Consider the following 27,265-nt stretch of genomic DNA (forward strand, 5'->3'; position numbering starts at 1 on the left):
CTGCCATCTTCCCGTCTCACTGGAGGAGGAAGTCCCTGCTGCAGGAGCGTCAGTCAGCCTCCATTTGTTTTCGCTGTCTAGCAAAGCAGCCCTTTGCTTTTCTTCAGTTCAATTTGTTTCCAGTCTGGGAGGGAAGCGTATTCATCTCTCTTCATTTCCAAAATAGTCTGAAACATAATTGTAGTGATTTATTTATGGAGGGAAAAAAAAATCAATTCAAATAATAGAAAATGAATGTTAGAATTTAGACTAAACTTCCTCTCCGGATCAGATTATAGAGAGGAGAGCATCTGTTTTCATTTGTAAAACAAAATATGGCAAACACTGCAGCCTGCTGGTCGAAAGACATCACTGCTCCTTCAGTTTACCTGGAAGTCTTGATCAGACAGGTAGACTTCCAGGCGCTGGGGGTCCACTCCGTCAGGTAAGGGGCTCCGCAGCAGCTCCTCCAGAGGGTACTGGGTCTTCATGAGCTGGGCCAGGGCGTCCTGCACCAAGGTCAGCTTCACCCGCCCTGTCTCGCCCTGACACACAAGAGAAAGACACAGACACGTGGCTGTGACTGCCATAATATCTAGACTACAAAACAGGAAACAGTTGATGTATAGATTGTAGATGTATTCGTACCTGTGTGTGGGGTCCCAGGCTCCTCTCCCAGCGGGGGAACACGTTTGTGAAGGTGAGAGGTTCCAACCCCTCAAATATGAGGTAGGCCTGCGGTGGGCGTCTTGGGTTCATCTCTGGGATACAGAGGAAAAACCTCAACAAACCAGCAACACTTTGATTTCCAAACCATTCCTGTCAAACAGCTTCCTCCTACCTTTGCAGTACTGCAGTGCGGTCTGCATGGCACACCTCCTCTCGTCGTGCCAGCAGCTCCAGGCTGAAGCCGTGCTCTCGGTCTGCTCGGGCTGACCCCTCTGCCACAGGTAGACCTCCAGACGGTTGTCAAGCAGGAACAAGGCTGGCAGAGACAACAAAGACATGGCATGGCAGTTGATCCGATTGATATCAAATTAAGTTTGACTTTGACTTTCCTGTGGAAATAAATCAGAAAATACTGCCAACAGCCATAAAAAATATATAAATCAGACTATGAATGATATATGAACAAAACCCCTCCTTTGAAAACCACCACGTTTGGTGTATGTAAGTCCTACTGAAGCAGAGATTTCTGGCTCAGAGTATGAGGGGAAAAACTCATTTTGAGAACATCGCCTTTGAAAATATACATTGAAAAAAAATTCCATACATTTTTAGACAACAAAAGACATGACCGGTGAATAGGGTAAAAAATTAAACTACCAGAAACCATGAAACTTGCCCAGTTGATTACTGACATTAGGACAATTTTTTGTTGTATTGCAAGTTATTTTAAATATGCAAATTAGGCCTTATCAAATTAAATATGTGCTTTCTGCATACATTGCCAGAGCAGAAATATAAACTAAAATTAACCAAAATGTGTATTTTGGTTGTCCACATTTCACGGAAACAAAACAGCCCAAACTCTCAAGCATTCACCAGTACATGACAATGTTTTCACGTATACTGCCCCTCCTTAAGAGCTTCCAGTGAGTGGACCTTCTGCTAAAAATGTTTAGTCAAACTGCTGTTTCTAAGGTGATAAATGAACCTTCAAGCTCAAAATTAATTGTCTACAGCAAAACGTCAGCATCCGTAAACTAGCAATGTATGAATCCATCTATTTTGATACCTAATAATAAAGCCCATACAGTAAACAGTAATAAAGAACAGCCTTCAGTCTTTAAAGCTGCTTCTTAAGAGCTATTTTCTAAAACTTTCTTCCAAAAAGAAATAGTCAAATTGTTTTCGTCTTGATTTTATTTTTGATTGAATCTTATTTTCCAAAGCCATTAAGGATTTTAAAATACTGGGGTTGAATCACAGAGAAAAAGAACAAGGTTTGTTGTGTGCTGCATGTGTGCGTTGAGCGCTCTCACCAGGCTGTGGTACAGAGTACAGACTCTCCTGGACGAAGGGCATTGCCATCACGAGCCCCGGCAGTCGTGTTGGACTCTGCAGCTCTTTGGCCTGGAAACTCCCAGAGGAGGCACTCAGGTGGAAGAGGCGAGGTGTGAAGTTATACTTTCCTGGATCTGACAGAAGATTTTTTTTTTTATTTTACTGTGGATTTAAATTAAAATGTCCATGAGGCAAACCAGAGTCAGTGTTTTTTCTACCTTGCAGCATGCAGTCATAGGCCTTCCTGTCCATTTGTCCCAGCGCTGTCCAGAAGTCTGCAGGCTCTGAACCTTCTTCCACTACCTGCACCTTCACAGGGCTGCTTTTACAGAGACCCAGCTCTGGTGGACACCTAATAAACACACACAGTTCACAAGCTGAAAAATGATTTTCAACCTTCAGTGTTAAACTCATCACTGGATCCTTTGAAAGCCCACCCCGTGTGTGTGACTCACATTTGGGTGAGATGATCCACTGCCCTCTTGCTGACCTCTCTAGAGCTGCTCTGAGCTTTACAGCCAGTCCAGAGATACAGCACCCCCTGCTGGCTGTTGAGCAGCACAACACAGCCCCTGGACCTCAGACCTGCACAGCAGCAATCCACCTCCAACAGAGAGCCTTCCTCTGGGAGCTCTCCTCGCACACAGAACAAACGCCACTCTGCTGTAACACACAGAGATGAGGAAATATATTTAAATCATGTGACAAAAAAAGGATAGAGGAAGACAGGAATATGCCCTTGCTGTAGAGTACCTGCATTAGTGGAGACCTCCTCTCGTTTGCCCTTGTGAATAACCAGGCCTCCCTGGAAAAGCTGCAGGAAACAAGGAGGTTCTTGTCCCTGAGGTACCACCACCTTCAGACACATTATATTGTGCAAACAAGTTACTATCATGTTTGTAGGTTTTAAAAAATAATTACCTTTCAGGACTTTAGGGGTTCTGTACACTTTTTCTTTTTCTTTGTGGAAGAAATAAAACAGTGGCGTTTTTATAAAAATAACAGACCAATAAAACGGTGATATAATAGTCATAATAATTCTAACAATTATATCTTCCAATTGCAGTTAAATTTAGGAAGATTTGTGAACTATGGTGCACATGTTTATGTGAATTTTTGTGTGTGTCGGGGGGATAAAAAACATAATAAATAAAACAGCTGGGTGGTAATAGTAAGAGAGGAATGGAAAATGAATGAATTAATTAATAGTTTAATATTTTAATATTTATACGTGTCAGTTAAAATAGTATGGAAGGTCCTGGCAGGGATGTAGATTGATGAGGATATGTCTGTGTGAGATCCAACACACACATGATTGCACATATATTGGTTTGTTTTAAATGGGTAGGCAAGCGATACTGATGAATGGAGCTCATTATGAGTGAAATGAATCTATTTGGTTGTTTTTAATGCTTCAGCTGTTCAGTGCACATCTGGTATTGGACTCTTTAAATAGCTGGAATAATGTACATGGAAATATGGAAATAATGCTGCTTGCTTTCACCCATGATATACTGAATAAAGAAGCCACACAATAATATCAAACAAGAAATAATCACAACCATATACACTATTTTTAAATATTAAAATTTTGAATATTTAATCTTAAATATTGCCCTTCTACTGCACATTATCTACTAACTATTTTCATCAAGTAAATTAAAAAGTCTCCATCAAAAATGTGACAAGTATAAACCCTTACAAAACAAGTACCAACAATGTACTTTATTCCCTGCTTGAGTAAATGTTCTTCCCAATGTTATTACTTTAGAGTGTAGTCACATACAGGAGTGGATAATCTATTCAGAAAATCATGTGCTTACCTGTGACTCTTCATGATTGTTCATCCCAATGGACAGGAAAGCAGCAGTGTCCCGTCCACTGACACTGGAGTGACGGCCCCGCCACAGGAAGAAGGCAGTGTTTTGTCCGTCACCTCTGGTACACTCATCAGGGCTGTTTAGCTTATCTACAGCAGAGCAAATCTGTTTACATTCATATTTCAGGCTTTTCATATTTGATGCTTTTGTCCTGATTAAATTACACTGACTAACACTACACAATGAGCCACAGTAAAGAGTGTGATGTGATAATGTGATAGATGTCACTGACCAACAGTGTTGATGCTGTACGTCCAGCGGATGACGTATGAGTCTCCCTCATGAAGCTGCCCGGTGCTCTCCACAGGAATTTCACTGTCATCAAACTCCTGGACGTGCCACGTGTCCACAGCAACTGTCTTCAGCTCCATCTGACGTCCCTCCTCCAGTGTAATGAGCCCGTGCCCCCTCTGGACGTCAACCCCAGCCAACACATTATGGACCAGGCCGTCCCCTTCCAGTAACTGACCCGACACTAGAGCCTTGGCGTCACAGGTGCTCAGGCTGTCTGGTAATGGGGTCTGGGAAGACTGAACTGGGATAGGCTGTGAAGAGAAAAAGGAAGCTAAAAAAATCCAGATACTTCCAAATGTGGTATCAGTCAACGAGCCAAAGTGTTGTGTGACTTTTAAATGTTACACTGAGAGATGAACCTGTGTCTCTTTGCTCACTGAAGCAGCTTCCTCCACGCCTCCAGTCCCGCCCGTCCAGTCAAGGAACTTCTCCCTGAACAGAGCCGTCTCACTGTGCTCTGAGACACAACCGAACAACGCCCAGCTGGGACGCCCCTCTCCCCTACTGAGGACAAAAGTTAGAGTCCATTGAGGATCAAAACCCATTTTCAAGAAGTATAATGACAGTGTAATGTAGTAAATATACACTTTAGAGGCTTAAACCTTAATAAACTGTGGAAATAATAATTGAATCTAACAGTAAATAATGTCCTTAAATAATGCTATAGACCATTTGCCACTGGAATTGCATTGTTAGGCAACAGCTTGGGTCCATGTTTACTTCCTGTCAGATGATCTCATTCACATACACTGCAAAACATTCCAACAGGAAATACAAAGGGACTCATTGTGTTAATGATGTCAAATTTGAAACGGTCTCTACTGTTGTGTTAGTATGCTAACAGCCTGACTGGCCTTTGGAACTTCCAGCACATAGTGGCTCAAAGTGTGGCTTGCAGTCCAGTAACAGCCCTGAGCGGCCCCTAACACATGACATGAATTACTTAGCTACTGCATCAAACTCCACCCCACTCCACCCCACCCCACCCCACAAGCGTCTGTCAGGTAAGGCATGGCAACTTGTAGAAAGCTACTGGTTGCACGGCGTGGCATCTTGTGAGTGTCGCAGGAACTGAACCTTCGCTAATACCCGCAACTCAAACACAGACTGGCAAATCATGGCATCGCATTGGCTCCCTGCCTATCAGTCCGTGTAAGTCTAGGCACTGGCGGCACCGGGGAAAGCCAAACCCTGTTCGTATGCACACAATGCGATGACACAGAGCTGGTTGAAAATCTGCAAAGTTGACTGATCCAGGTCCCTTAATTCCAATTAAGATAAATCTAAATGCTACGGTATACAAGTATATTTTCACAACAGTGTGCCTCTAACCTTGTGGCAACTGCCAGAGCCCTGACCCCAACCCCATCCAACACCTTTGGGATCAACTGGAACACTGACTGTGAGCGAGACCTTATCAGCCAGCATCAGTGCTGAGCCTCACTATCGCTCTTGTGGCTGAATGGAAGCAAACAGAAATCTGGCTGGTATAGATCTACAGCAGATTAATGCTCATGTTTGTAGAAGAACACGTTCAACAGGTTTCTGTCCACTTGTTTGAATTTCTAAACAATTGTCTTCTGCCAGCTGCAGCGCCTCGATGTGTGGTGCTGGGGTTTTGCCACAAGCAGTGTAAATTACAAACCATTTGTTTTGGTTTTAAAGACCCATTGCAGACTTCTGGGGTGTTGCTGCATGCACAGTAAACTTAATGCTGCACACTCACTGTGTCTAGTTTGGATTTACATCCATGGCTTTTATTGTGCCCACTGTAATGTTAAAAATACTAAGTAAATACTTACAGCTGTACTCCACTCTTTCTGTAATGTGTCCGATTATTGATATGCTGTTATTTTTCGTTGTGAAGTACGGACTAAAAGCTTTACCGCCTGCAGTGTCAACTTACCTCTGTGAGTTGGGGTTACACTGCGTGGGATCCAGTGGATTGACTCGACAGTTGCTGTAGTCATAAGCTCCGACCCACACTTGGTGAGTCAGCTGGAGAGCAATATTCCTCCTGCTGAGGGAAACATCCTGTCCATGCCACAGGTACACCTCACTGCCGAAATCGAACACCAGAGCCTGGAGCACACACACAGACGAGTACAGTACAGCACAGTATGTACAGAGACATGTTCAGCTGTTAAGAATTACTTGTAAAGAGCTCAAATAAATTAGAAACACATAATCAACAAGAATGATCAAAAGAATCCAGAGGGGACCGCAGACCTCAGAGGAGCCCAGCAGGGAGATACTGGGGATGGAAGCCCAGGCCTGTTCATGAGGCACCAGTCTGTTCTCCACCAGCCTGTACACACAGTTGGACTCCACCACACCACGCTCATAGAGCTCATCCTCCTCTTCTGCACTGGCTCCTGTAGGGAGACACAAACACAAAGCCATGCAGCACAGATCCAACAGACCTTTAATCTTATTCTTCCAGTTGTCACCAGGGGGGCAGCTCCCGGGGCTCCAGCCACAAATGTTTTCTCAGTCTTTTAGGTTTTTAAAATACCCTCAACTCTGTGTGATTCAGATAATAATACATGTTGATTTTGTTTATCCTACTATGCTATTTCCTAAAGAAATCTAACATAATTAAGTAAATGTTCCTCTGTTGGCTTAATATTCAGTTCAGTTACTTCGAATGCAACTAAACATTCATTCAGCCAACTCTACTCCAGCATAGTATAACAAGATTAGTAATGCTGTTTACAGCAAACTGCTACCCTACCTGTGTTATGTAACTTAAGTAGTAACATCAGACAATCTTCGCCTCGTTTGAGGTCACAGGAGTAGAGATTAGTCATCCTCAACCTGTGTTGTGTTATGGTTTCAGACTCATGAAGACAGTCAGACACAAAATAAGATGTAGGCTCTACTACAGGATTTTTTTTTCCTTGGCAACTATCATGTTTTTCCCAAGTGATGTACAGGTTTTTGAGCATTTTCTAATCTCAAATGGCTTGAAAAATAGTGCATATGCTGTACATGAAAAAAAAGGAAGCATACCCCCGGACCCCTCTAGGTTTATGCTGAGCCCTGAACGGTAACAACATCTGTTGACTTTTCACATGAGAAGAAAACATCAGCTAAATTGTAAATGTGTAAATGAACAAGTGGGTCTTCATGTTTTATAATCTGTCTTTTACAACAGAATTATTAAGTCAGTACTCGTAAAACAATCTATTCTGGGAGGAATTAACAGAGCAGACATTTTGTGCTCTAACCTCTGTATTGTGTCCGTCCTCCTAGCAGGCTCCAGAAGTCTGCAGCCAGGCTGCTGTCGCAGTTCAGCCCCTCCTCCAGGTGAACTACCTGGGAGGCCTGACAGCCGAGATCCCTCTGACTCTGGATGGATGATGCCAGCTCAGAGGCCTGGAAAACAAAGTGAATGGTTTGTAATACCACAGCAGAACAGCATTTTTCATTTAAAACTTTAGACCTCCCACATGGCAAAATGATCAGAAAGTAACTGACGTGAAAGTAATCTTAACATACATTTATGCTGCTGATTTTGTATCCTGAGAGCAGAAATCAAGAGCATCAATGCTGTCATCTCACGGCACAACATGTCTTATACCATGTGCATCTATTGTACGCTGGCACCCTGTATTTAATGCCAACAACATGCTGTCTTAATGTTACTGCCCTCAGTGGTACCTTGGCTTTCTCTTGCTCATTGGCAAACTCTCCGCTCCACAGGATGCAATGCTCCGGTGTGACCAGCAGGAAGCAGTCTCCACTATTCAGCGACCGCACTGAGGGCTCCACCAGACGCACCTGGACATGCCGCCTACCTGTCACCACAGGCGCTAGTTAATATAAAAACCTGAACACAAAGACATCATCATGAGAACACTCGTGTATACAGATAAATCTGTTCTGACCTTTGATGTGAATGAGCATCAGGCTGCTGAAAGGAGGATTAGACTTGGTAATGTCTGAGGAGGAGGTGATGTCCTCTGATCCGGAAAGATGTGAATGTGAGTTCTTGGACTCTGTGGGGAGGAGAAAACACATGATGAGGAAGCTGAATGAGAAACACAAAGTGAAAAGAAAAAGGAGAACATATTCCCACTCACTCTTCTCAGCCTGGGTGCTCTCCTCAGCAGCTGTGTTGGCTCTCTCTCCCATGAAGTCCTGCCTGATGTCCTCCCGCGCAGCCAGAGCCCTTAGAGGGTTTCTGGAGCCCTGAGTCCGACGGGACGGACGCACCGACCGCCTATGCTCTGCTACTGCTGAGGTCAGTCTGCACCTCACACACAGGACAAATACAGCGTCACACAGACAGTATGGACAGTCCCCATAAGGACCTGCTCCAAATATTAGTTATTATATTTAATAGCTAATGTGTTATTACTACTGTGATCAGGGTCAGTCTGTGTAGAGCCGCTCAGAGTGAACTTTGGTCTTTAGTGCACAAAAATNGTCACACAGACAGTATGGACAGTCCCCATAAGGATCTGCTCCAAATATTAGTTATTATATTTAATAGCTAATGTGTTATTACTATGTGATCAGGGGCAGTCTGTGTAGAGCCGCTCAGAGTGAACTTTGGTCTTTAGTGCACAAAAATGTGGTAATTTTGTTCTTATTCCAAGAAATAAAATCAAGTGCCATCAATAATTTTTGAGACAGTTTTGAAATGATTTAAGGGAGCTCTGTTCGAGAAGTTAATGCGTGTGGGAGTCACCACCAGATGGCTGTATTATAAGATAGGTAGAGACTGCACTGTCCAACAAAGATATCTTTGAAATATAATATGACAAGTTCATAAAAAAGTTACAAGGTCTGTTTGAAAATCAACACAACATGGAGGAGTGAGACTCAAATCATGATAGATTTAGCACATAAAAAACACATCTATACCAAATATAAATAAGCATAATATTTATTATATTGACTGGGCTATAAAGTACAATAAGTTTATTGAATTTAAAATGGCAAAAATTAATAATAAGTTGTTTCAGAAATCCAGAAACAATGAATGATCTGTTTGGTTTATATATAAACAATATGTAGGACCTCCATATACAGTTATCACTTTATACTGATTATCTGTTCTTATTCTATGCTCCTATCTATTCTTAAACTCATTTAAATATATGCATAACATTCAAATCTAATATTGTCAGCAAAACTTTTATCATAGGGAGCTCTCAATATGTATTTCAATGACTTAATCATTAAATTGTGTGCATGAAGCTGTGATGATTGTTGTGATGCAGCCCTGACATATCACCATTGGAGGCCTGCTATTGGCTGATTCAGTCCTTATATTATAACACCAAGAACTCACTGTAAAGACAGCACTTAAAGGGAAACTTCGTATTTTTTAACCTTGATCGTCTTGATGGTGACAACAATATTTGAAAATGGTCGTAGATTGAGAGAGATCGCTGCAACTGCAGTGGTGAATAAGGCTGCAGTGTAATCCCTACGAGAGATTATACATTGTCAATTTACCCCCACTAAAAGCTTGTTTTGCTACTGACAGGCTCAGATTGTTATTTTAAGTGTCTGACAACATTACAGAAAGGACCCTACAGAGAAATTAAACATTTTTCCTTACCTCATAAGGTCTGTTATTGGGACCAAGTTTGTCAAAAAGGAGAAGTCTCATTATGAAATCTCAAGAGAGGTGACTTGTTGGAGGAACAGCAATGATGAAAGCAATCAGAGTTGGAGAGAGGAGTGCTGGGAGAATTTTGTGAGTTTAGTGTTTCCTAAAAGATTTTCAATGTCATGGGTGAATATTAAGTGAGACTAGGATACACACACTAACAATCTGACTGGATCAGCGAAAGGTAAGGAAAAACATTTCATTTCTCTCTAGCGTCTCTTCCATAATGTTGTCTGACACCTCTAAAAAGAATCTGAGTCTGCCAGTGGCAAAAACCAAGCACTTTTAATAATGTAAACTGATGGTGTGTAATTGCCCGTAGAGATTATTGCAACCTGTTTTGCCAGTGCCGTTCAAACAGTTATTGTCTCTATTAGTCACTTAGACAAAAAAACATGGGGGGAAAAAAAGTCCAGGTTAAAAAAAATGAAGTTTCCCATCAAGAATCAGTGTTAGACTTTTTATACAAAGCTCTAATTTTGAGTTTTTGCAAAGATTTTTCGCTCATAAGTCAAATTTTAGGAGGTAATTTTAAGACAATTTCTTGAAAGCCTTATACATATCAGCCAGGGTCTCAGTGAATGATATAATTGCTATTTGAAATGTGGTGCAATTTGTCTTCATAAAATCAAGTTAATTTTCAGACCTGTCAGAGACCACGACATCCCAGAGATTATTGGTAAGGTAACTGTGATTTTAGTTCGAAATTAAATACCTTAAAAACATATTGGTCCCTCTACGACATCCCTGAATATTTAATATTACAGTGATAGCAAAGGCCAATAATCTTACAATCTGTGGTCAAACCAGGCTCACATGGGTGTGTTGGTCTGGCAGAGGACACCCAGGTCCTGCTCACTCTCTGCCGCAGTGACGTCTCCACAGGGTGGAAGGGCGCAGGCGGAGGTGGGTGACGGCTCTCTGTAGAAACCTCCGTCAAACGTGTTTGATTCATCCACAGACGTCTCCTCCTTCGCCTCATGTTGAGCCACTGAGAGCACAGAGCTCTGTGTGGCTGCAGAGGGACGAGACAAGAAATATTAATACTTTTAGACTTTAACAACTTTTGTCAGTGAGCCTTGATTTGATCTTACCTTCAAACTCCAACACGGACTGAATGGAGGTTTCTGTTAGGCAAACAGAGCGAACTGTTAAGAGAAAAACAAATATGAAACTGTTTTTTATTATATGAACTAATGCTGCTCTGACCTTCATATGTGCATGTTGTAGCTTCAGTGGAGTGCCCTCTGTTATGAGTGGTGTCATTCCTGTCTGATTCTGGAGATCCAAGATCTAACAGGTGGTAAACACAGAGGAAGGAAGTCAGAGAGGCTGAGTTGAAAGATGCAGAGATAATGAGAGTAAAGAGTAAACTCACCTCCCTTGGCCACACGTCCAGCCTCTTGCTCTTTCCTTTCCTGCTCTGCATTCATTTCCTCAACTTCGTTCACCTCATCCTCAACTCCCTTAGCCTATAAAGTCAGAGAGACAGATGTAAAATGCAGATGAGCTCTTCTGTAGATTAAAACATCAAACATATGAAAAGATTTGAAGACATGCGGGCCTGCATCCCTCACCTTCTGTCTCCACTGAGGCTGAACCTGGTTATTGGTAGGAGAGGAGACCTCTTGGGCCTCAAAGGACAGATTTGTCTGAGGATGAAAAGAGGACACATGGATAACCAGGTAAGAGGTGAGTTTTGTTTTAGTGCAGGAGAGACCTTTGAAGACATGCACGACCAGGGGGAAAATATGTCACTGAAAGAATCTGATACATTTGGGAGCAATGAACAAACAAGATCGTAAAGCTATCACGAGAAAAAATGGATTCAGGCAGCAAAAAAACACATTAAGTACAACATTTAACGATTTTTTTTTGTCATGAAAGACAAAGAAAACTTTCAAATTGATTCCATTAAAGGAAACAGAAACAGAATCTAGTGACAAACATGACTTTCAGGTTCTTGATAATGTCAACAAAACTTGAACTTGGCTCCTTTTATAACAGGTTTCTGTGTGTTGCAGGTTGTTAAAATTCAAATTAGGAAGGCTGGGAGCGGAGGTATGACATTTCCACTAAGGTGCATGACAGAAAAAAACTTTGAAAGTGCGAGAGAACTACGAGAGTAAGAGCACACAATTAACAGAAACTAAAACGGAACCCGTGAAGTGTGAGCGAGGATGTATCACTTCAGAAGAAAGCTCATTTTCGAACACAAAAAATAAACCCCACTCAGTAGGTGAGGTGACAGAGTCGGCACGAGAGCGTGAGCGAAACTTCACACGTCATCTGTAAAAATCACAGCCGCGTGAAAAAAAACTTTTCACTGCATACAAAACACAGCAAACCAGAACGAGAGACGATTAACCTGCCATGCAGCGGCTCACACCATTACCTGATTGAAACACATGATATATTGGGCTGTACTGCTAGAATAGACAGAGGCAAAGACGGGCTCCTGAGGGGAAGAGGAATTAGAAGAGAGAGGGGCAGGCTGAAGCTTCTGTAAAATTAGTAATGCATATAATCTTCATAGAGGAGGCATTTCAAAGCATCAGTTAAAGACTTACCCAGCACTGAGGGTTGACACTCTCCCCATGAAGGTTTTCTGTCTCTTCCTGCAGAGGGCAGCATGGAGGGAAAAAAGTGGGTGGGGGTGGGGGGTGGCGGGTAGATGATTAAAAAAATATAACAGGAACCAAATGAAAATGTTGCCAGAAGAGTAAAATTAAAACAGAAATTAACCGTACAGGAAAGGGAGATTAAAATGAATACACACACATACAGTGCATGTACACACATTTGTCACCACGGTGCAGCTGAGGTCATAAGGTCATAAAAGGGTCAACATTTAACCACCAAAATAATGTCTGTCTGTTTACATTCCACATAATGTTCTGAGACAGTCAAACCCCTCTCAGCACATAAACACTAAGCACGTAGTCAGGAGATATTCCCTCAGTAACTTCAGTCTGATCTCAAGACATTTAGCACCTGCCAAATCCAGAGTGCTGTTGCTAAGAGATGCTATATCTGGTTTCAGTGGAATGACAAATACACCCATCTAGCCACTGGCCTCTTCTCGTTCTGGATTTAAGGATGGCAGGAAGAGTGAACCTAACAACCTCTACGTGTGATTTGCTCCACAGGCTGCTTTCCCACATCATTTAGATCAAAGAGCTTCAAAAATCTGCAAACATTTTGCATTGGTTTCTAATATAATTCAACCAATATTATGACTGATGTTAAAGGAATACTTCACCTCCCTAACAGATCATTTGTATATCAATTAATCACCCTATGTAATGTTGAAATCAGCAACTAAACAGTTTTTCTGGTATGTCTCCACAGTGAACGAAGAATCCCAAAACAGAAAATTCTGAATGAACTGCAGTCATAGGGGTCCATGTCAAACAACATTTATTTACACACTCTGACACAACTCAGGCAGTATAATCCAAGACTCATTTGTCCAGTCTCTTTCAAAATAAACACACTACATCAGTACACACTGCAAATTTATGTTGTGGGGAATTTACCTTTTTTTCCTTCAACAACAAACACACATGGTTAGGTTTAGGAACAAAGAATAGGGTTTGGCTTTACAATCTTACGAGAAGTGAACACCGGCCTCCCGGGTGAAAGTCAGTGTTTGCTGGACCCATCCACCACCTCTCCCGCCCACCCCACCTGGACTTTTGCCCTTGTCCTGCCGCATTTCCCCCTGACATCGCCAGGCGCTGTTTAACTACAGTATAACATCAACTGCCTATGTATCATGCCGACATTAAGGATGCCTTTTTTCGTTGGTTTCTGACACTATAAGTCACTGCCCAAGCACCGGATTTCAATGACTTTGGAGTGAGAATGAGAGTTTGTAAACAGACCTTTTAATATAGTTTTGCTGTTGTGACACATGGACCCTTTTTATTTCAGTTCCTCAAGAATTTTCTCAGTGTTTGGATTCTTCGTTCACTGGAGCTGCATCTTAAAATTTCCCTTTTTCAAAGAACATAAGCCCAGAATTTAACACAGAAAAGCAACTGGGAATTTCAGACTACTCTAAAATCAACTATATTGACGTGCATCTACTTAAATATGTCAAAATTAAAGCACAGCACATAAAATAAACAGTTTGGTTTCATAGCATTGCGTTATTTCAGGCAGGACACGATGTCAAGCTCAAACAGCCCAATCAAATGATGGAGCGGCTGATTGATGGAAAGGAGTCAGCTGATAGATCACATGACTCCTTTCTATGTAACCAATTGGCAAATCTCATTCAGGGCTCCTTGTTTAAACTGCTCTGGCCTGCCTACTGTTGCTGCTTCCTCTGCAAGCCACTTTGCAAACCGCCTCCACCCCAGCTCCTCCTTTTCATGTTGTGTCTGACTTATACATGTCATTTCTGTTCGTCATTGATGCTGCTCTGTTCTGTTCCTGGGGGGCTTTGCTGCTGCTCTCCCTGACTTAGGCTTTCCATGTAGGCGTATGGAAGGGCAGGGAGGTGTTCTCTCTCTGCCTCAGGCTTTCCTCGTTTGCACGTGGAAGGGCAGAGATGTGTGCTCTCTCTGCCTTAGGCTTTCCACATAGGCCAGAGGAAAGGCAGAGAGGCCCCAGAACAGAGCCATACCACCAAATATAATACCGCAAATGGAAATAAAGTTTTCTTTGACTAAAGTGGTCCTGACTGAACTACCCTTAAATTAATAGTAGCCTAATGAAAACAGACATTCAATAAACTAACATCACTTAAGAGATTAAAGACTCTTGCAGAAGAGCTCGCAGTATTTTTACTCCCTGAGTGGTGCCTGCAGATCTTCCTCTCTGGCTGCAAGTATAACCTCCACCAATCAGACGATCAATAGAGCAGTATCCTCTACTTGAACCAGTCGCTGCTACCGATGAAACTTAATTACTGTGCCCACATGGTAACACTTGAAAGCAACCTGGGTGAACATAGATTTTTTTATCAACATCTCTCTTCTCACCTCTGGTTTTGGAAGCTTGACAGTCTAAATACTCTCTTTAGAAAGATGTTTGTGAGTAAATCAATCCGAGGTCTTAAAAGTGAGAGTGGACAAAAATGTTCTGTGCTGACTATTAAACTTCATCCCTCTCTGCTGACAGCCTGAAACCCACCGGCTCCAGACTGAGCTGTCAAAGGATTAGAGATTATAGAGGAGCAAAGAGTTTCCCCTTTACAGACAGGAGGCCGAGCAGCTGCTGATTCTGCAGCTGGGATTAGATCCATTGAGAGTTTCACTGTAGTGAAGACACCACAGATCTTTACATTAACAGTGTGAGGTTTCTTTGTTTCTTACCTTACTTCTGCTGGTGTCAGTTGCTTCCTGTGGTTTAATGGTGCCATCTACCAGTGTGACCTGAACATGTCCCGTGGCTGTAGTTTCTTCATTCATCGTCCTCACACTCTCTTCCTCATTCTGTTGTCTTTGGACAGACAAAATATACAGAATAAAGACCACAGAATCAAGCAAATACCACACACACACAAAAAAAGTTTTTAAATGTGATCATTTTTGCAGCACCAAATATCTTAAGTACTCAATATTACCAACTTATGAGGCATGTTTTAGCCCGTCTGACTTAATTTGATACTCACTGAACTCTCCCTGTAGTATCTGAGCTGTTTTCCACAGAGGAAACCAGCTGTTCCTGCAGCACAGTCTGGCAAGGCCTCTCCTCCTGAGGAGCATCCTGCTCCGGCAAGGCTCTTATTGGTGTGCAGGCAATGGTTTCCCTCCTGGCTCGTGCCCTCTGCCTCCAGGGAGCAGCAGCCAGCGAGCCTCCCTCCACACCTGAAGCCTCACGCCTCTGTCTCCGCGGTGGTGCACGTATTTCCTGCTGCTCTGTGCTCCTCATCCCCCCTTGCATCCCTGCTTCTTCACAGCCTCCACCGTTCTGTTCATGGCTGGACGGTGCATCCATCTGACCACCCTCTGTCCGGGTCAACTCTGAGCCTCCGAAGCAGCTCTTTTTCAGGATCCCTTTCAAGACTGGCTCAGAGTCCGGGCCCTGCTGGGTGGGGCCACTAGGCTCCCCAGGTACAGGACCAGCATCAGATCTTGGCTGGGAAAGGCGTATCTCACTGGGTTTTAGGTTGACAGACGAGGCCTGCTGTCTGTCGGACAGATGAGGGGACAAAGAGAAGGCAGGAAGCTGTATGGGGCCTTTCTGGAGCTGAACAAAGACAAGGCACAAGGGAGAGATACAGGTTTAGATAACTGATTAAAACGTACTTGATTTAAAAGACATGCTATATGTTCACAGTGGGAGCATATTAACTTTTTTAACCAAGTCTGAAGCTTAAAACCATCACTGTCTGCAGTTTTAAAGCACCTTCTTTTTCTTATTTGGCATCTGTCTTTTCTGTATAAATCACACTGTGTTGGCTTGACATTGTTTTGGCTTGTCTACTCACCAGGCTGACCTCCTCCACAGTGATGGGCTGTGTGCGGTACCGAGCCCCCTTCTGCCGTCGTCTCTCTGGGGGCCCGTCAGCGGGGCCGCTCTCCTGCTTCCCTGGCAGGGACAGTTTGTTGAACAGGGCCAGCTTCTCACTCATGCTCAGCTTGCAGCTCTCATCGCCATCCTCTGCTGACTCCACCTGCAAAGACTCTGAATCCACTGGTGGTGCTGGTTTTGGAGCGCTGCAGGGAAACATGAGTATACCTGTTATAAAGCAGGGTTATAATCACAAAATACAGCTTGTGTTTTTTTCATGGTCAACAAATCTCATTAATCAGAATCAGAAAAAGTTTTAATGCCAAGGAGGGTTCCACTTACAAGGAAATTGACTTGGTGTTTGGGTGCATACCAAACACATGGCAGAAGCAAAGAGACATAATATAAAACTGAAAAAATACAATAGAAAATGTGAAAAATGAGAAATACCTAAAAATATATTTGTTGTTAAAGAAGATGAGTTGTATAGTTCCGTGCAGGAAGATGCAAAATACTGACCAGTGGAAGCGCAAAAATTACAGTATTAAGTATAAAGTACAAAGAATATATGGAGAGATACTACAGCCAAAATCAATAATGAATTGAACTTGCTAACAATTATCACCTGTGTAGCAGAAACTGGTCATTTCTCAGTGTCACAGAGCTCCTCTAAAACCACTTCAGTAATTCATACGTGTTCTCATTCCCAGATCATCAAATACCAAGACTTTGTCATGCTCCTGGGTGTGTTATAGCGATGTACAGGGCAACCTTTCACAAAACTATGTGATGCAAAGCTGAAACACATTGTTACACGCGGTTAATGTTGTGAGACAGTCGCCGTTACGTTTAGGCAACAAAACTACTTCGTAAAGTCAGAAAAAAAACACCATGTTTAAGGTTAAAATAAGAGTAATGTAATGTAATGTAAATGCATAGTGTGACTAACGCCAGTGCCAAAACCACACTTAAATTGTGTCATTACATTAAAACAACATTGACTTTTGGTTTTACACAGAACATGAACTGCGGTCTCCTGGAGGAGAGTCTAGTTTTGTCTGTCCCATCTACCTCCCCTCCCTCCTGACCTACGCAGACTTTTGCGCTCTTTATATTGCGCCAGTTGCCCTCAGTGTCAGGTATCAGTGCAGACTGGTTCACAATGGAGTTAAATAAAGTCTGGTGCGTTTCATTAAGACACTTAAGGGTGCCTTTGGCATTTATATCACATGCCGCGGGGTGTGACAAAGCGTCTATATTGATGCCCCCCGGGAATGAGAACGGGCTGATGAGCCACAGTGTTGCACTGAGTGACATGTTATTTATTACGGTGATCAGAGTCACTGTGGTTTATTTTAAGTCAGTCCCATATACACCATCCAAGTGCTGGAAATACTCATTAGAGCACCAAATGTGTATTATTCCGCCGTTGAAAGTAGTCCCCAATAAATTTACTCCCGTAGCCAGCTGTTTTAGGAAATGAGCGTGCATTTTTTTAAAAAAAAAATTAAATATGTATTTGTGACCTGTTTCAAAGAATTACATCATTGTTTTTGGTCTTTTAATGGGATTGTTGACAGTAAGAAAAATATAGAATAATGCCGGCTTTACCCCTTGAACTCATGACGATCATCCCCAAATGACTAAGCAGATGTCTAAAGTAGTGTCATCCCAACTAGTGTATAAAACTGTTTTGAATCCAACCAAACACCCATGAACTATGCTTCTGTATGCGGTATGTATTGCTAGAACTGAAGCTAAAATCTCCCTCTGTGTGGCCACTTGGCTTCCCCACCTGATTGCCCCGATTTCCTCACAGGTGATAGGCTGGGTCAGAAAGCGGTGGTCGTTGCCACGGCGCACCCTGCGCTCATGACAGACGCTGCCTGAGCGAGGCTTCAGGAAGGCTGAGGCCTCGGGGGCGGCAGACTTCTCCAGCTCCTACAGAGGAGGTGGGGGAAACATGTTATTATCAGCACATCACATTTAGTCCTTTTCCACAGGTGGTGCTCAACATTCAGGTCAAATAGCAGCCTCCATCCACAGCCTCCACCTGCTAAATAAGTAATAAAGGAGACCACAAAAATGGCAGTGAAAACTCCCCTCTCCTGATGGCTCCTGTTCTATTTGTATGGACAGATGGAGGGAGGGAGGGAGGGGAAGTGGGTCGGATAGCTGGTGAATAAAGCAGCTTGCTGTAAGGTGGAGCGTGTTGGCTACATGGATAGAATGCCAGCCCAACAGGTCACAGTGTAACCAGAGCTCTGCCGGCTTCAGTTACCTCCCCGCCTGCCTCCACGGAGTAACAGGCTAATTATACACCCCACTGCTATGGTTGTTAATGGTAATACAGTGTATGGCACATTTTCACCTGATGCTTCATGACTAAAACCACACAGGAGGTGAAATGTAGGAATGGAGATTGTAAACTGTTGAGGGGGAAAACCACAATGTGCTTCATCGTCTGTGTAGAGACAAAAACTGTGTTTATCACACTGTAAATTTAGTCTGTGTTTTAAGAAGTACAAATGGACCCAGTGTAGCATCAGCCTGCACCTGTTTGAGCATTCATCAGGTTGTGTTCTGCTTGCTCAGCGCTGGCTCACCATGCGTCTCACACTGTAAGGTGAGCAGCCGAGGTGACTGTCGATGATGGAAGGAGCTTTCTCTGTAGCTGTTCGATATATTTCCCTACAACTTATCACCAGTCCGTAATAGCAGCTTTTAATCTAGTACGGGACATTGCATCAACGTACTTTAATATAAGATGAATTTCAGTTTACACTTGCATACTGGCTCTGGTTGGATGAGCTCACTGCAGCTTAACTGTCATAAGTAAACTTTCAGAAAACCTTCAATTATTCAGCTGTGACAGGATGTGAACGTACGCCTCCGTCACATTAGATGGAGGAGCGGGGAATAGCCACTGACGGATCATTTATAGCAGCAGGCATTAGACAGCACATAACATAAGAGCAGCAATAAGGATTTAGTTTCAGTGCTGAGAATAACACACTCACTTTAAACAAAGACATCTTGGCCGCCACACTCATTTTGGCTCTGTCGTCTGTTTTCACATCAGCTGTGAGGAGAAAATGACACAAATCATCACGACAGAAACTATCAAACAGGCTTTGAAATTAACAGTGACTAACAGACTAATGCTGGCTGATAAAATAATGTAATATCTGGTGACAGTTCTCACTGTTGTAACTAAGTAGGCTATATTTATTAATTTTAAAGTGATTGTACCATGATGAGTATTTCTATTTTCTGCTAGGCCTACTTCTTGGCTACTTCACAAGTTTCCGCTGGCAATATTCTACTATTTACTCCACTAGATTTATGTTACAGCAATAGTGACTGGTATTATTTCATATTAAGCTTGTACAGAATAAGACACATGATGATCTTATTAAATACATTATTAAAGTTTCTACAAAAGCATTTGGGATCCCTTCATCATGTTTTAGATGCAATTTCCCCCCTAAATGTCTGAGATGGTTTCATTTAAATAACTGTTTGAGTCCCAAAGAGGTAAAAATATCCAATATTTGGAAAAGAGAGCAAAGATTAGAGAAAGGTTACTAAAAAAAACTTTTATTCTTTGCTACTCCAAAAACCCTTTGAAACCTGGAGCAACATCACTTTTCTTGTGCTGCTTTTAGATGCCTTTTGCTGTTATTTTAACCTTTGAACCCTGAGCGAACTGATTCAATTTCTTTCAAAAACATGGGGGGAAAAGGTAATAAGCAATTATATAAATTGCAAAAAAAACCACACACAAAAAAAAAGATTTAGAAAATTATTTTTAAAAAGCTAAGGAAAACTTTATTTATAATTATCATTATTATATATTTATGTTACAGAATTATTATAATTTTTAAGCTCTTTTGCAGGTAATTTCCTAGTTTGTTTGTATTTAATATTCTATTTCCTTTTTTTACTAGTTTTCTTGTTTTTAATTTGCTCTTTTTACTAATTTCTTGCTAATTTTTTGGGTCATTTATTCTTTCGTTGCTCATTGTCTTCTTCCCCAGTTTGTGAAAGAAACAAAGTTTATTTGCTCAAGTTTCAAAGGGTTAATAGAAATTGAAATGAGCTTTTCATCACTCTAAATTTTGTCCTGATAGCTATTAAAATAAACTAAAAGTAACACTGAAGCACAGTATCACACCACCTCTAAACAACCGTCTCCATCCTGTTTCCATCCTCTTTACATATTGATATTTGAATAATGTGTCCACATTAATTTAATCACGCAGCTAACTAGCATGTAGAGTAACTAAGTATTCTGTCGGACATGATAAAACTTGATAAATCCTTAACTTATGTTGTATTTGTGGAGTTAACACACTGTTAAGCGATGGCAGAAGGCACAGAAAAATGATTGACACATGGCTTGAAATGTATCCAAACAGCAGTAAAAAACAGATTCACACTGGCTACTCTTTTCTGCAGTTGTGATGTAAATTCTCGGCAAGTCAATATTTGTAAAGACTTGTTTGTAATCTTTTTTATGGTGAGGTTAAGGGAGTGCAGTGCTCTACTGGTCACATGATGCTGCGAGGCGTAAATCTGTCATCAAAGAGGAGTTTAAACATTGGTAGCCTATAAATATAACCTGAGTTATTTCATGAGCTGTTAAATGAGTTCATGGAGAAAACTGTAAAAGTTTCACGTACACTCCAAATATTTGTTTTTTAAGAAACCTTTAAAGAGAATGTCACATATTGATCTGGTGTTTGTTCCATCTGTTGCCCCTTAAAAGGGACAGTTCATCCCAAAGTCAAAAATACATATTTTTCCTCTTACCTGTTGTGCTGTTTATCAGTCTCGATTGTTTTGGTGTGAGCTGCTGAGTGTTGGAGATATCGGCTTAGAGATGTCTGCTTTCTCTTGGATATAATGGAACTAGATGGCACTCGGCTTGTGGTGCTCAAAGCCCCAAAAAATACATTTGAAAAGCTCAACAGCAATGTCTCTGTCCAGAAATCATGACCTGACTACTCAAGAAAATCCACAGACCTTGTTGTGAGTCGTTTATAAAGGCATTATTTTCTTTCTACCGCACTACACCCGCCAATCATATCACTGAGCAGAAGGAAACGTGCATCTACTCATGGACGAGAGGCTTGTACTTGTGACAGCGCGAGATGTAAACATTAATGGCATCCTAGCTAGCTCAGTGATTCTAGGTGAGCTAGCAGTAGATGCACGCTTCCTTCTGCACAGTAATACAGTTGGCAGGTGTAGTTCAGTAGAAAGAAAATAGTTCCGACATGAAACTGCTCACAACAAGGTCTGTGGATTATCTTGAGTAACCAGGTCATGATTTCTGGAAAGAGACATTGCTGCTGAGTTTTTCAAATGTATTTTTTGCGTATTGAGCACCACAAGCTGAGTGCCATCTAGTTCCATTATATCCAAGAGAAAGCAGACATCTCTACAGCCATATCTCCAACACTCAGTTACTCACACCAAAACAATCTTGTCTGTTAAACAGCACTACAGGTAAGACGGAAAATATGTATTTTTGATTTGGGGGTGAAGTGTCCCTTTAATATCTTGAGATATGTCACTTTTTCCCTCCTGTCGTCATTTTGTTTACATCATTGTGTTGTCAGTGGCAACCATTATTGTGCTACTGTGACCTTCTCTCTCTGTGTGTGGCACTGTTCACATGGCAGCGTAACGGACAAAAGCCGTTTGTCTCTAAACACAATAACAAACTGTTTGATCAAAGCCAGGCGGGAACGTAGCTTCACCTTTACAGTTCTCCTCTTCCTCTGCGTCCAACAGCCTGGAAGAGTGACAAGAGGCAAAGCATGAAGTCAGCAGGTGGAATAGGAACAGAGAGGTGATGTGGACTTAAATCTCAAGCTTCTGTGTGTTTCCTTTCAGATGCTGCTGCAAGCTAACAATACACGTTTTTGTGCTTCACTCTACAGCTCCAAGCAATCAAGATACTTCATATTTGCATGCTCTGTAAAGCAACACTGTGATAAAGGAGGACATACACATGCAAAACACACCACCTGTGGACATTTATGGAAAGGCACTGCACCTCAGGGTCACACCTCAGGCTAAGTATGACTTCATTTTTATGACTGAAGAGCAAATATCCAACACAAGCCATCAGCAGTTTGAAAGCCTTGTTAAAAAACACATTATGCAAAGTTGTCAGACGTCATAAATTTCACTGGCAAATGACAGTCGCTCTAAAAACATTTCACCAAACACTTCAAACAGCAACTTCCAGGTGCTTCATCTTGCACCACAGCACACAGCCCCTACCCGCTGCTGTCCTCCATCTCATTGGCTGTAATCGGCTGTGTCCTGAAGCGTTCACTGGTCTTGCGACCACCACCTGACTCCCCAGGGAGGTAACGCCGGGTGCGTCGCCGCCCCCCTTCAGAGCCCGGCTTCACAGCCAGATCCAAAGAGGACGTGGCTCGCCCAGCATCAGGGCAACTGGTATCCACACAGAACAGAGCAGGAGAAGGAAAGGGAAGAAGATGATGAGGCGAAGACAAACACTGCCACAGAGGTACACACAGGCTGATAGTGACAGTTTGGATCACACACATGCAGGTGACCCTACACTTTCTCAGGCTGCGCTCCGCTCCCCGTCTGCTGCAGGAGGGCACTTCTCAACTGGCCCACTGACACCCGAGTGTGGAGCTGCGGGGCATCGTGTCCAAGAGGGACGAGGTGCCCCTCCCCACTCAGCATGCTGACAGAGTCCGGGGAACCCTGCCTGGAGGGGGCGGGAGTGAGGGGAAGGAGGTGAGGACGCAGGTGTGGGGGATACGTGGGGTGAGGCACGCTCTTAGAAACAAAAGTACAATCTTGAACCTTTCCATCAAGAGCAGCCAAAAAAGAAATTTATGTAGCTGCAGTCATGAAAGGTGCAAAGTTGTACTTTTTTTCTGACACTTAAAGAGGTCTCTGATCCATAATGCAAGCGCCAAGAAAAAGCACCCAGACCACATGAAAGGAGTGTCAGGCTGGAAGAGTACTAACCAAATGCAAAAAAAGAATCAGACTGGCTTTAAAACTCCCTGCTGGGACCCACTGATTTAAACCTCTCAGTTTTAATTAGCAACAAAGGCTGCAGAGCAACTGGTGAAGTCAAGGATCTGGTGCTGCCGAAAGGTCACCGGTAAGAAGCAGCTAAAGCTTAAAAACTGGTTGTACAATCTCCTGGGATTTAGATTGTCACTTCAAAAGAGTTTCAAATGCATATTAAATGTTTGATAAATATATTCCCTCATTAACTTTTTGTACTCAAGTCTAAAATCAAGACGTATTTGGACATAGGGAAGTGGACCAGATAGTTTTCATGCTTCTGAAGAAGAGAGCACCCACTACACATTTCACATGCACATACAGCTACATTAAATCCTTCTGTCCCTCTGATTACCCCTCTTCTCAGTGATCATATGCTACACACTGTTTCCTAAATACTATCCACTGTACTATTTTAGGTCAAAACCAAAATTCTGTATTGATGTCAAGGTGGGAAAGACTGAAGCAGGTGACAGGTGTCAACAGGGGTTCAGAAGCGGGCTCAGGACCAATAAAATCTGTACAACACAAATTTACAGATTTTTAAAGCTGTATCCTGAAGGGCTCACTGCATGGTTTAACAGGCAGCTGACTATCTGCTGAGGCAATAATGTGGGCAGTGCTTGTTGTGACACAAACGGAAAGGTAGCTAGCTAGCTAATGTTAGCTATTGTGCTGATAAATACCACAAAATGTGATGTTACTGGTACATTTTTCATTTTCTACCGTTCCATGTATGTCTACCAACATCTCTCGTGGGGCAGTTTGCATTTTTTATGGTCAATATCATACAATATCGGCTGATTAAACATAGCAACAATCAATGTCTCCTCTTCTGTACTCCTTTGCTATTGCCTGCAACTTCGCCAATCAAAGTTTTGATTTGCAGCTGGAAACAAATGTTCTATTTGCCCCTCCGCTTCTATTGGATGAGAGTGAATGGGAGGAATATTTGCTAATTTTAATTTCACTCGTGTGTCTGTGCACATATACAGACCTTTACAGAAGCATAATGCCCTCACTCACTTTTTTTTTCATGAAAACTTTTCCCAGAATTCTGAGATAGTAATCTTGTTAATTCAGAAAAAACAGGGCAAGTGAATGCTTTACACTTCTATAGACTTTGTCTCCGTGCACGCACCCAAAATTTGTTGTGTTTCCAGTTGAAAGAAGACACTGGTCACTGTCAGTGAACAGAAATGAATTCACAAATATGATTAAAAATAAAACATTATTGAATTCTATGGAATAATTAGCCCTTGGTGAGGACTCTGTGATTTCTGCATTACTCAGCTGCTTCAATTTGACGCACTTTATCGAGTCATCCTTCACTGCAGACATGACTCACCTTCTCAAGTGGTTGGACTCTGCAGGATCCTCTAATCCATTGGTAACTCCTCGCGTCCTGCCATTAAGTCTTTCACTGAGGCCATCTGAGTTCAAAGTCCCTCTGTGGGCTTGGGTCGCTGGGTCGTGCACCTCTTTCCCATCCCTCCTCACCCACTTGGAGGGGAGCTCCTCCATGTTGCCAAAGCGTTCGGCCAGTTCTCGCCTCCTCTCAGCTTTATAGCGAGCAATCCGCTCTGATCGGGGCTCCAGGACTGGGTTCTCCATGGCGTCCATGTCCCTCAGAAGGATTCAGTCGACTCTCTGCTCCTTGAAGAATTGCAAAGCATTCAGGAACAGAAAGCTGATGGGTGGTTCTCTCTCCACTTTTCAGCTAAGGTAAACACGGGAGCAAAACTTTCTTCCCGTAGATTCAGATTCCATCGGACTGAAAGACCTTCTTTGCTGAGAGTCCACCGATCAGAGGATGCAGAACAATCTGTTCCTTGGTGGGTGAGACATATTGCTCCTGGAAGAGGAATAGCAAACAGTAAACAGGTCAGAAGATAACTCAGCAAACGCACATCCTTAATGTGCCCTTCAGCAGTCTGTACATGTCTTTCTTGAAATGTTCATGCCTTCATTATACATACAATTCTTTCTAAAAGTGCATCCCTCATTTAAGTCTCCTCTCTCTTCTTGCTAGAGTCCATGTAAGATGACCTGTACCAGCCTGCAGTGCCATGCAGGAATCTCCCCTTGCACTGAAACCCAACACCTCAGCAGCTCAGCTCCACTCTGGGTCCAGGCCTCGACGGCACTGAGTCTGCAGGCTCACTGGTCTTTTCCACAGCCCTGGATGAAACTCAACAAGTCACTATTTTCTTGTTCAAATGTTATCTTATAACCTGCATAGCCAGTTTGACTGTTGTATGTCAACACAGAGCATGTTATCTCTCAAACATGACTGGCTATGGATTAAAATTTGTTTAAATACACATCTATAAAAACCTATCTGAATTATGACAGGTTCCCAGGCAATGCGCACACATAGATGAGCCCAAAAAAGTCCCCACTTGCTACATCATGGCTGCCTGGAAGTGAATAAACAACACCAACAAAGCCAAAGGTGGTAAGCCGCATAAAAATAGTACTGATATGACACGATTTGCATTTAAAGACAGCAGCTAACCATCAGATAGGTTCGCAATGAGTGTCTATGTGCGCTCACAAATATGTACAAACATAAATGTGTGTTTGCATATGTGCCAGTGTGCTCTCCAAAACTGCAGATGTCAGCATTCCTGATGCAGGAAGCACAATGGAGCCGGAACAAAGAGGCGTGAGCCACGGACTTAGTGCACCAGATATATCTGCAGCTGGGCTGAAAGCTTCTGGTGGCAGGAGAGTTCACAAAGTAAAAGATGCAACTTCAAAGTTTATTTTGTCACACTGATTGCTGGGGAAGATACAGAGTGATTATAGAGCACAAATGTCAAAGTCTGCAGAATCAGGTCTGCCTTTAATCTCTCAGAAACACCCAAAAATAAACAGTTATGTCATAAATAACAAGCGTAAGGCCACATTTTCAGACACTGTCAGCAGGACATCACAGACCATGCCACAGAGAACTTTAATGAGCTAAACTGTAAGATTCAGTGATCCCTTCATGAGACAACAAGCTCAAAGGGTTGTGTTCTGTGTCTGTGCCGGCACTTCCAAACACGTGTACCTTGTGCCTTGGATGAAAACAGTCAGCCAACCAGAACAGGAGAAATCGCCCCCTCTGTCCAGACCTAGAGAGAGCCACCCACGAGCATACCCAATCTTACTGACACCACACTCCTTTATGTTTTCACTGGCAGAACACAACTAAGTGGCCATGCTTGTTTAAAGAGCAAAAGTCATGTGACAAGCTGGAGGATTGTCGATTGGAGGGGAGAATGCCACCGGGGCTCAACAGGGATCATGGGCTTCTAATCCAGCGACACGACTTGACACTCTGAAACAAAGCTGACAGATGAGGACACGGGGAAACTTCAACAATGTTATAATATCATAATAAAAAACAAAATAGCGCCAAGCTGAGGATCTAAATTTAAATCTTTCACAGATAATTTCCTCAAACACACCAATATCTCTTTCAACACACCATTATAACCATTACAAGTACTGGGGATATTTTTACAGGCTACCAGGCTGGCTTTGCTCATAGTGCAGACATGGTAGATCTTACATAACAAGAGGACCTCAGTGTCCAGCAGCAGCAGCAGCAGCAGCAGCAAGAAAAACCTGATTAATAGGCTAGCCAAGGATAAGCCTCTGACCAATTACACCTGCCCTGACTGAAATGGGCAACCTGCACGAAAGCCCCCCCGTGGAGCACCATACTCCCAAGGACAAATCCTCAGAGGCTGTTCCTTCAAACTTGAACTGACTGTGTGAGTACAAATGGCACATGTAGTAATAGAAATCATGACTCTGGATGGGTTTAAATAGCCATGCATTGTTTTTTTGTCTGACCTCTACATGAAAGGCATGTGGCTGCAGGTCAGAGAGTAAGAACAGCTCTCTCCTCATGCAAACACCATAATCCACTTGTTAGCTCCCGGTGGGA

General features: G+C 42.6%; 1 protein-coding gene across 5 annotated transcripts in view; it reads right to left on the minus strand.

Annotated features, from left to right (window-relative positions):
• Positions 1-29: 29 nt before the first annotated feature.
• The window catches only part of svilc (supervillin c), a 28,008-nt gene continuing 772 nt past the window's right edge, over positions 30-27,265 (minus strand). The window contains exons 1-34 of one of the 5 annotated variants that reach the window (XM_050069899.1): positions 25,302-25,492; positions 24,671-25,177; positions 22,856-23,011; positions 22,549-22,725; positions 22,020-22,054; positions 19,272-19,333; positions 18,047-18,192; positions 16,229-16,457; positions 15,410-15,987; positions 15,111-15,237; positions 12,357-12,404; positions 12,182-12,244; positions 11,364-11,438; positions 11,165-11,258; positions 10,996-11,079; positions 10,881-10,913; positions 10,603-10,801; positions 8,246-8,412; positions 8,051-8,161; positions 7,824-7,960; positions 7,391-7,538; positions 6,390-6,535; positions 6,067-6,242; positions 4,520-4,664; positions 4,099-4,411; positions 3,810-3,955; positions 2,740-2,842; positions 2,442-2,649; positions 2,205-2,338; positions 1,965-2,120; positions 821-964; positions 628-740; positions 369-524; positions 30-167 (exon numbers count right to left, since the gene is read on the minus strand). In XM_050069899.1, coding sequence (XP_049925856.1) covers positions 78-167; positions 369-524; positions 628-740; positions 821-964; positions 1,965-2,120; positions 2,205-2,338; positions 2,442-2,649; positions 2,740-2,842; positions 3,810-3,955; positions 4,099-4,411; positions 4,520-4,664; positions 6,067-6,242; positions 6,390-6,535; positions 7,391-7,538; positions 7,824-7,960; positions 8,051-8,161; positions 8,246-8,412; positions 10,603-10,801; positions 10,881-10,913; positions 10,996-11,079; positions 11,165-11,258; positions 11,364-11,438; positions 12,182-12,244; positions 12,357-12,404; positions 15,111-15,237; positions 15,410-15,987; positions 16,229-16,457; positions 18,047-18,192; positions 19,272-19,333; positions 22,020-22,054; positions 22,549-22,725; positions 22,856-23,011; positions 24,671-24,945 — 4,974 coding nt within the window. In that variant the 5' untranslated portion in view covers positions 24,946-25,177; positions 25,302-25,492 and the 3' untranslated portion in view covers positions 30-77. Of the gene's footprint in view, positions 168-368; positions 525-627; positions 741-820; positions 965-1,964; positions 2,121-2,204; positions 2,339-2,441; positions 2,650-2,739; positions 2,843-3,809; positions 3,956-4,098; positions 4,412-4,519; positions 4,665-6,066; positions 6,243-6,389; positions 6,536-7,390; positions 7,539-7,823; positions 7,961-8,050; positions 8,162-8,245; positions 8,413-10,602; positions 10,802-10,880; positions 10,914-10,995; positions 11,080-11,164; positions 11,259-11,363; positions 11,439-12,181; positions 12,245-12,356; positions 12,405-15,110; positions 15,238-15,409; positions 15,988-16,228; positions 16,458-18,046; positions 18,193-19,271; positions 19,334-22,019; positions 22,055-22,548; positions 22,726-22,855; positions 23,012-24,670; positions 25,178-25,301; positions 25,493-27,265 lie in introns of those variants that run through there. The other 4 variants (XM_050069898.1, XM_050069901.1, XM_050069902.1 and 1 more) reach the window with 4 other exon arrangements.

This window comes from Epinephelus moara, chromosome 18, assembly GCF_006386435.1.
Source record: "Epinephelus moara isolate mb chromosome 18, YSFRI_EMoa_1.0, whole genome shotgun sequence".
NCBI classification, from domain to species: domain Eukaryota; kingdom Metazoa; phylum Chordata; class Actinopteri; order Perciformes; family Serranidae; genus Epinephelus; species Epinephelus moara.